The 9,740-nt window shown below is 50.6% G+C and overlaps 1 protein-coding gene across 1 annotated transcript in view; it reads left to right on the top strand.

Moving 5' to 3' along the window:
• The first annotated feature begins 2,908 nt into the window (after window positions 1-2,908).
• Window positions 2,909-9,740, top strand: part of HUNK (hormonally up-regulated Neu-associated kinase) — a 102,784-nt gene continuing 95,952 nt past the window's right edge. The window contains exon 1 of the mRNA XM_019730265.2: window positions 2,909-4,594. Within this exon, the coding sequence (XP_019585824.2) occupies window positions 4,334-4,594 (261 nt within the window). The 5' untranslated portion in view covers window positions 2,909-4,333. The remainder of the gene's footprint in view (window positions 4,595-9,740) is intronic.

Here is a 9,740-nt window from a genome sequence, read left to right as displayed (position 1 = left end):
TGATCTGATTCCCATTTTGAAGAGATGCTTTTGGCTTTGTTGTGGAAACAAGAGATATCAGGTAGGAGATGAGAGAGGATGGTGGCTTGAAGGTGAGAAGAGGGTGATGAGAAATGATCACACGTGGGCATATTGTGAAAGCAGAGCCCATAGGATTTGCTGAGGGATTGGATATGAGGATCAGGAAAGACAGGAAGCAAGACTCTTCGACCTAGATTTTTGGGTGAATTTGGGTGAAGTCCTAGGAAAGGGTTGAGGACATGTGTGTGTGTGTGTGTGTGGTGAGCCCAGGTTAAGTCTGAGATCCTAACGGACACCCTGGGGGAGATGAAGAGGGTTGTCCACATGATATGGGATTCAGGGCAGAGATCCAACCTGGAGATTCCTCAATAACAGGGACAGTGGTGTTTGTCAAATTCTGGGGACATTCTCCAGTAACTTCTTTCAGGGTTGTCATGATAATATGTAGTATTGATGGAAGAAATAAGAGCTAAAATTTACCATGTGTTTCTAAAATGATGAGTCACGATTCGTTTTCAGAGAATTACTTCATTGAGTATTACAGCCTGCTTTCCAAGACCACGTTAGGCCACCTTCACACCCCAACCAGTCTTCTCCTAAGGAACCCTTCCTTGTCAGCCTTGCACTGTGCACATTCAACAGCTGGGTGTTGTGAAAAGAATAATGGTGAGTATGACCTCTGGGGATATGAGTGCAAGTCCTGTCTCTGTTATTTACTGGAAGCTTTGTTTTGGGAGAACTAATGTATAAAGCTGACAGAATGTCTTCCAGGCAAAGTTCATTCATGCCTGTTGTCTTCGCCTTGCTAGCCATTCCTTCCCCAGTCACCAGGCAGCTTATGACAGCCTCACCTCCTCTAGCCAACTCCGTTTCCTGGTCGTGCCAGCCTGATTACTTCTAATTGTCTTTGACTGCTTCCAGCTGGGTCTCCTAGCTGGCGTTCTATGCGGGCACACAGATAGTCTCCCAACCATCTGGAGGGAGGAGATGGGGAAGGAGATGGAGAGGAAGGAAGCAGCTGGTACAAGTCAACTGAGAAAGCTTTCCAGTGTGATTGGTAATATTTTTTAAAGGGCTAACTCATCCAAGTTAGAGAATGACCCATCTTTGACGAGACAAATGATTATATTTGTTGAGCCCCCCCCCAAGGCAACCAACAATTAACTGCAAATGCTTTTAGAAAGTTATCAGAAATACCCTCCCCTAGAACAGATGGGGTCTTGCTCTCAGAAGCCATGAAACACCGACTCATTTGAGAATCAGTGGAACAATGACTCACTCATTTATTCAACAAATATTTATTGAACAATGACCAGGTCTCAGGCACTGTGCTAGATGCTCTAGGGCAAATAAACTATCCAATAAGATAGCTCTCATTCTCCATGGGTCTATAAGAGAGAAAAAGAAAGACATTCATAGTAACATTGGACATAAGAAGAATGTGAAATGAGTGGTATGAAGTAAGAGAGGATGGAGAAATGATCTGCCTTTTGCAGCTCATTGACTGCAGAGGGGTTTATGGGAAAGGGGACATCTGTACTAGGTAGAAAGGAGCCAGAGGCGGCAGATCAGGGGTGGGGGTGGCATAGGCAAAGGTACAGAGATGAGGAAGCCTGATCTGGGATGAAGACAGCTGAAATGTAGCGCCCAGGGAGACCCCAATGGAAGGATAAGAGATTTAGTTTAGGATAATTAGGGAATCTTCAATGCTGGATGACTGCTTTTCAACCAGATGTTTTCTGCATATCTAATATGAGGGCAACACATTGCTTTGTGTACTAATTTGTCTTACATGTAGGAATTTCTGGGGTTATTCCTTATTAAACAAGGTCATTTCAGAGAACAGGACCTGTAGTTCAAAAACCAGTTACTAAGCCCAGGGAGGCGTAGGATTTGTACTTCTCTTTGGCATCCATCCCAGCTGATGGAATTAGCAGTGAACTTGAATCAAACCCAGTGATCAGGCTTGAAAAAGATTTAATGGGCCTGGTTTTCCTCGCTCTCCTTCACCCCTTTCCTGACCTCCACCCCGAGAGGATAATTAAAAGGAAAGAAAATCTCTATTTCATTGTAAATGTCTTCCAGCATTTCTGTGCCTGAGCTAATTTTTTTTAAGGCCATAAAGACCCTTTGACGAGCAATCTCTGACATTCGCCTCACACCATAATAAAATTTCTATATTTTCATATAGAGCTAATGTGCTGATATTAATAAAAAAGAAAATCATACTCTATTAATACAACACTGGGGGAACTCCAAAACCTTTTCTGAAAGAAGATTCAGAATGGTTTTGTCCCCTAAGTGAGCTCCACATTCCTCATTTATTAGACAGTTGAACATGTACTCTGTAGGTGCTGTGCTGGTCATCCAGACTGCAACCCCCCCCCCCCCATGTTACTGTCCTCTTAAAATGTGATCATTGAATCAGAGACATTAAAGTGATTGGGTGGGCCTTGCAGAAACTGTGGGGGTGGGGGGTGGCAAACTTAAGCACATCAAGGAACACATTTGCAACTGTATCTTTAATATTGGGAAATGGAAACAATGAGAAGACTCATAGAAAACACAGCTCAGTCATAACAAGTCTGGTGACTTGTAGCATGTGAGTAGTTGATTCTAGCATACTATTTAAAATGAGATCTGTTTAAAACAGAAGTTTCTCTGGGTCACTTTTCAAATGGGCCAGAGATCCCTCAAGACGCTGAATTCATGACAGCTGTTCCCCCTCCCCCCAATTTCAGAGTATTGATATGGATCATGCCGAACTTATTGGCTGAGGAGTCAAACGAAAGGAACTTGGCTAGGACCGAATCTTCCCCTTGAACTTGGACGTTGTATGATCGGGGTTAACTATGCATTAAACGTTGGCGCCTTTTATCTGGCTGCTCAACAGGTAGCATTTTGTAAATGCCTCCCCCTACCTATCCTCGAGCTTCTCCCTCACGAGATTCCTCATTTGCAGATTGAGAAGACGTTGGGGCACCTGGAGAAGATCAGACTCGCCAGGGTAGCTGTTACTTGTTTATGAGGGATGAGCACAGCGTCGCGCGCGAGAACAAAAGCCTCTCGGAGCGGGGAGCTGGCCCACCTCGTCCCGCAATCGCCGGCAGCATTTCAATGGGAAGCAAAGGTGTAAACGTACTAGCAGAGGCAGCAAACGCCCTGGTTCCTACGTTGCTGCTGCTACTATTATTGTTGCGGTTGCTCCTCCTCCAACAGAGCCATCCGGTCTGCACGCGAGCCTGGGCAGTCGCCCCGCCACCTCCCCATCCTTCCTTCCACCCATCCATCCACCCAGGGTCCAGAGGGCCCTACAGTGTGCCAAGCCCTGGGCCGAACACTGGGCACCTAACCCACAGTCCACGGGGTCGGGAGCGCCTCTCTCCCTTCCTCCTGCCCCGGATGGGTGCGGCTGGTGGGGGGTTTCAGCGCCGAAAGGTCCAGAAAGCCCAAGCCCAGAATCCCGGCGAGAGGCTCAGCTGGAGGCAGCACGACCTGGGCTGCTGGGAGCGCGCGTCTCAGAGGCGGCAGGGAGTCGGGTCTGGCGCTCAGGTGGCTCCGCCGCCCTTTCTGCCGCTCCCCTCTCCGGACCCTCCCCTCTCCGGCGAGGGTCGAGTTTGGCTGCTGCGCGCGGGGAAGGAGGGGCTACGAGGGATTTGAAAGTGCACAGGCTGCGGAGTGGATCTCGCATCTGTTCCCGCCGCCCGCGACCGGATAGAATTTCTGCAAATTCAAACTGAATGGGGCTTTCTTCTGCTGCCTTCCAGAGGGCGCCTGCAGCCCGCCGCGCGCTACTCTGGGGCGGGAGCGGCCGCCCGGCGCCCAGCTAGGAGCGAGCCAGCGAGCCGGACTCGAGCCCGTGCGGGCCAGCCCGCGGCGGCAGGGCGAAGGCGGCCGAGGCGCCCGGGATCGGGGACCCAGACTCCGGGGCTCGGGGACCCAGGCACCGGACCGCGCCCCCGCCACCCCTCCCGGGTCAGCGCTGCTCCCTGCGCCCCCCGGCGGGGGGACTGTCATCAGCCGACCTGACGGGACCCGGGGCAGAGTCCAGTGTCCTGAAAGGAGCCAAGGCGACCCTCTGAAGAAGAACTTCTTGGGGGCGGTTCCCTGGGACCCGGTTGCCTGGCGGCCGCTATTGTCTGCACGCGGCGCTCGGCGGTGGCCCGGGGCGCGCGAGACGCGGGCCGGGCCGGGCGGGGCCGGGCCCGGGGCGGCGGCAGGAGGAGCCGGGGCAGCTGGGGGAGCCGGAGCAGAAGGAGGAGCTGCGAGAGCGGGAGCCGAGCCGGAGGCGCGCGGGCCGCTGGCAAGCGCGATGCCAGCGGCAGCCGGGGACGGGCTCCTGGGCGAGCCGGCGGCGCCCGGGGGCGGCGGGGGCGCTGAAGATGCGGCCAGGCCGGCGGCGGCCTGCGAGGGAAGTTTCCTGCCGGCCTGGGTGAGTGGCGTGCCCCGAGAGCGGCTCCGGGACTTCCAGCACCACAAGCGCGTGGGCAACTACCTCATCGGCAGCAGGAAGCTGGGCGAGGGCTCCTTCGCCAAGGTGCGCGAGGGGCTACACGTGCTGACCGGAGAGAAGGTGAGCCGCCCGGGGCGGGGGGACCCCGCCCAGAGCACTGCGCGGGGAGTCCGGCTGCGTACTCCTGGCCGGGCGCCTCTCCGGCCGCCCGCCTTTCTTCTCGGGTTGAAGGAGGGGTCCATCCCAACGCGCGTGCAGGCCCTCAAATTTGGGTTACCCGTCTTTCCCGAGGGGTGGTCTGGGGTCAGTTTCCCCCGGGGGTTGCTGGTTTATTCTTGAAGCTGCCCGCTGCCCTTTTGCTCTGGAAGGGTGCCGCCTGGCGGACACCAGCGCAGGGGGTGGGGGCTTGGCCCTCATAGCCAGTAGAGGCTGGTCAGCAAGAGGCAGGACCCAGGGCCCGAGTGCGTGAGTCCTTGTGTCGAGGGTGGGAGGGCCGATTAGCCAGTCCTTGTGGGAGCTTAGAGTCTGAGCCCCCTTCTGGGCTCAGGGGAGAAGGTGGGGGCCATTCCTCTCCACCTGTGGACTGGGGCAGCTGGGGGAAGTTTTTTGTTCTCAGAGGAGAGTTTTTCGCTCCCCCCTTTCACGCACTCTACCCACTCCTGTTCCTTCCTCTCCTCCATTCATTCCCTGTAAGGACCCTACTCTGGAAAGTACAGACCTACATACTGACAGCCCCAGACATCAGAGGGTGAGAGATACCTTATGTTTTTGGAAAAGGGGACCCCCCACCTCCCCATGACCCTGAGGGGCTCCTGCTGCAGCCTTGGGAGAAGTTAGAAGTTAGTTGTGAACCCCACCAAGCCAGGCCGACGTAGATCTAAGCGGTAACTTAGATCTGTGAGAAGAAACCCAAGATATGATGACTTACTTTTGAGGTTAGTGGCCCAGGCACTGGTCACCGCAAACGGGGAGGCTGCCCCTGTCTGGGACTTGCCTCAAGCTTGGAGCTGCTAATACCCAAGCTCATGGTCGTCTCAGACGCAAGGCTCCCCCCCAGCCTGGGCATTGCTCAGTGCTGGCCTGGGCGCAGCCCCTTTTTGTGGCCCATTGTCCAGGACGGCATTGGCAGTTTTGGGAAGGACAGGGATGCTTCCAGGCAGCCTACCTACATTTCTGCCTGCCTGAGATTCTCTGCCCGGCCTGGGAATTCCCAGGAATGCCATGCTGTGGGACCTCTAACTGCAATGCAAGTTCCTCTGCCCTCCTGTCCCCAGTATCACCTGGCTTTCATTTCCCTCCTCCGTTCCCCACTGTGTCCCAGAGCACCTTGCATTTTAGCACAGGTCTCCATCATCCTTGTCATTTGTCCCCTAGTCTTACAGACGCTCTGCATAGGGTGCCCCTTTGTTTTGGGTAAGTGGGGTTAGATTGAGTAGTTTAAAAAGTGCCTCTTGCTTGAATTTCTGTGCAGAAAGGGAGTGTTCCGGATGAACTCACTGTATTGAGTAACTTCAAGACGACAAAAAACCCTAACTCCAGACCTCATTCTAGTCCAAAGGGAGCAGCAGCACATTTTATGTGTTCTCAGCCGGCCCGACTTACACATCCTGTCAGGGCCCAGCTTCTTAATTACAGTGCGCTCACTTCTCCGTCCCTGTTTCAATTCATGTTGGCACGGGTGGTAGAACTTTATTTTCATTCCAAACATATAGGATTCAGTCTGGTTGTGTATGTTTCCTCTTGAAACGTAGCAGAGAGAGACGAGGCTTTATGCTGACAGCATAATGGCCAACATTACGAGCACATTTATCTCGCCTGCCCTGCTGTGAGGCTGCTTCTGGCTTCTCTCCACTTTCCCGTTCTGTGTCTCCAGCTCCTAACCGGTGCATTTTTGCTCCATCCCATCAGGCTGTTGGCCTTGGCTGAACTGCACGAGGTCGCACTCAAAGCTCAGCTCCTCCCCGGCTGCTTGGGTTCTGGAGCTCTGTGCTGGGTTCACACACACACTGCAACGTGGGAGTTCTGCCCAAATAGGGTCCGAGTGAGGAGCCCCCTGCACCCCTTGGTGCTCACACCCCTTCTCTCTCATCTTCCTTAAATGATCAATCTCACTTCTTCTCAGCGAGGGGAGAGGTGTTAATTGGACATAAAATTATTGTGCTGGACTAATGGGTTGGATGTAGTTAAGGACATTGGTTCTTAGGGGGAAGGAGATTGGGAGATGTCTCTGATGTGCTCGTCTCCAGCCTGGAGCATCATGAGAAATCTGGATTTTAGTTCCCCTAATTGCCCGCTTTAAAGAAACAATGAGTGTCATTCATAGCTTTTATCTCCTAAATCGTCCAGCACCTTTACTGCTAAACTAACAGATTTGGGTTTTGGCAGATGGTAGAGATTAAAATGTGTGTGTGCCTGGGAAGGATTGCTGAGTTCATGAGTCTCCATCCCCACTCATGTTCTGGATATTGTCTGACTAAGGCTGAAACAAAGGTGAAGTCAACCTCACGCTACTTGCTGCCTTGCGGTCTCTTTAAAAGGTGAGCTATTAAGAGTGTTTTCCCCTGGAGAAGAGTTACTCATTAGGCCAAGCAAGGGGAGACCTTGAGGTGACAGAACCGGAGGAAGGGAAATGAAGAGTCCCCCACAGTGGGTAATATGAGTGGCCCAGAAAGGCCTCTCACCCTGATACTTCCCCCTTTTAGGGGGTGCATACTTTTTGGATAAAACACTTCACTTTTCTCCTTTCCTGTTTAAAGGGACACAGACCACAGTGGGAGGGGAATTAAATAATAAAATCTGTAGTAAGAAATAGATGTATGTTCCCACACCACCTCCTGAGTGGAAGGATCTAGGGCAGCTAATGGTGGAGAATCAGTTCATGATAAAACTGGAAGGGGGGCTGGAAAAATAGAAAAAGAGGGGATACCCACCTTTGGCCTGCTTCCCAGTTGCAGTCTCAAACTATGCACTTTGTAATTTATGCCAATATCCATAGTACTGCTGGTTTGGGAGGGGTGTGTGTGTGTGTGTGTGTGTGTGTTGCGTTTTAACTTGGGGCACATTTCCAAAAAGATTTTGGGCGAAATCTTCCCTGGCTTGCTGAGAATTACTGTCTGAGTCCAGATGACAACCACCTACTTTTTCTGACTTTCATTTCAGGGTTCAACCCTATCTTATCAAGAGGCTTTTTTTTCCCACCACTGCCTGCAGGGCAGCATTTTGCCTGCTTTTCCTCTGAAGTTGTTTGTTTGAAAGTCATTTGAATCTAGATGGCCCTGTTACTGCTCTGCTCTGGGCGAGACCTCATTTTGTCCTCGTTAGCTTTGAGTTGAAGCAATCTCTGTTCATGTGGCTTTAAAGATAAATAAGTCTCTTGGTCATGTGAAACTCTGAAGTGGTACCTTCTCAGTCAGGGCTGACTGTCTTTGAATAAACTTAGCTTGATGATTGGAGGAGGAAAAATGATCAGAAAGTCAGATTTTGAAACGTATTCTCTGTGGCTCTGTGACAAAGAGCAAAGTTGCTGAACAGGAGTATCGAGTGATAACTTTGAAAGAGCAAGATAGATTGTGCTCACTGCCTCTGACATTGGTCTCTGATACCTGTGACATGCATAGTCTCTGGCACACAATAGGTCATTAGCACATTTTTTAAAAATGATAAAATATAGTTGGAAAGGCTTTTAGAGAAAAGCATAGGTATATCTCAGGTATAGAGCTTGTGTCATAGGCTGTAAAAAGGGGAAAGTAGTTGAAACCGCAATTACCTCCTTTAATGATTAAGTCTAAGATACAAAGTTGGGTACATACCATGGTTGGTTAAGATGTTTAAATATCTTGTTCTAACCTTTGGTTAAAAAAAAATCCTGTTTATTGCTTTCATTGGAACTATTTTTGGACTAAAAATAAAAACTGCCTGCTTAGTAAGTTGCCAATAATTATGCTATTTGAGCACGATTGCCAGGTACCTGGAGTGAAGGAGTTACTAAAAATACAACTTACTATGTTTTGCAGAGCAGGAAATATGACTAATTTTAAAGGTGGCCTTTTGGCAGATCTGTTTTTAGCACGTATTTCTGAAACAAACAGGTGCTAAATCCTGGTTTTTCTTTCTTTCTTTCTTTTTCTTTTTTTTTTTTTAAGTGCTAAAAATTCAGGGGTAATAGCTCTGAGGAACAAGAAATGCTTAGAGAACTGGAAATTCCAATTAATCCTCAGCAGGTATTTCTTGGCAAGAAGGAGGCGTTTAGCAAAAGCACCTGCTCAGTGTTGTATGTGTCAAGGCAGTGCCTATAATTTCTGAGATTGCATGCTGCGCTGTTGGGCACAGTCTTTTTTAACTTCTTGCCCTGCCTCATCTTTTTGATGTGCTTGTGAATGGTGGAAATCGGCACGTAGGGCTCGGCTCCTAGTGTTCATTGATATCCAGGTTCCATGGACTTCAAAGCGTGCTTCGAGTCGGCACAACAGTGCTGAACGGTGCCCACGGAGAGGAGTACAACCCGACATTTTCTCTGCAGGTGCTGGGTCACCCGCATGGGCTGGGTTCGATGGCAGCAGTCTGCATGCTGCTGGCTGTTCCAGTGTTGTGTGGCAGTCATTCTTCCCGGGGGTTATCCTCCCGAAGGTGTGGAAAGTGGAAGCTGTGTCTGCCTGAGGACACGGACAGGCCGGTGTCCTCTGTGGGAAGGTGGTTTGGGCACAAAGTGTCATTTACCTTAGGATAGGCCCCTGCCTCGATGATTCATGGAAACTGAGCGACCTGCTTTGTAAGCTAATTGAAACCCATACATCCATCCCCAAGCTTTATTTTAGCAAACTGGTGAAACCACTCCCTCGGCTCAGCCTGGACTCTGGCCACTCCCAAGTGCTGGCCTGAATTGAATTTCACACTCCCTGATGGGGTGCTGCTGGCTGGCTGGTAAGATGACCAGTAGGAAAGTGGTGAACCACGGACCTGAATAGTATCTGAGTAGGCTGATACCTCGAGACAAGGTAGTGAGAGCTATTGTTGTTCCTTTATCGTAAATACCAGCTCAGTGGTATAGTGTTTTGTGGTTTGTTTAAGGTCCTCCATGCATTTTTTCATTAGATGCTTGCAGTGACCCGGGGCATTGGCTAAGTGAGGAATGCCTTGAGTAGATTTTCCTTCTGGCCTTCTCTATTGCTAGGCTGCCTAACGATAACCACAACCTAGGGGGCGTAAAACAACAGAAACTTATTTGACAGCTCCAAAGACCTGAAGTCCAAAATCCAGGTGTCAGCAG

This window comes from Rhinolophus sinicus, linkage group LG01 (genome assembly GCF_036562045.2).
Source record: "Rhinolophus sinicus isolate RSC01 linkage group LG01, ASM3656204v1, whole genome shotgun sequence".
Classification (NCBI taxonomy): Eukaryota; Metazoa; Chordata; class Mammalia; order Chiroptera; family Rhinolophidae; genus Rhinolophus; species Rhinolophus sinicus.
This window is presented reverse-complemented; position numbering and strand designations above follow the sequence as displayed.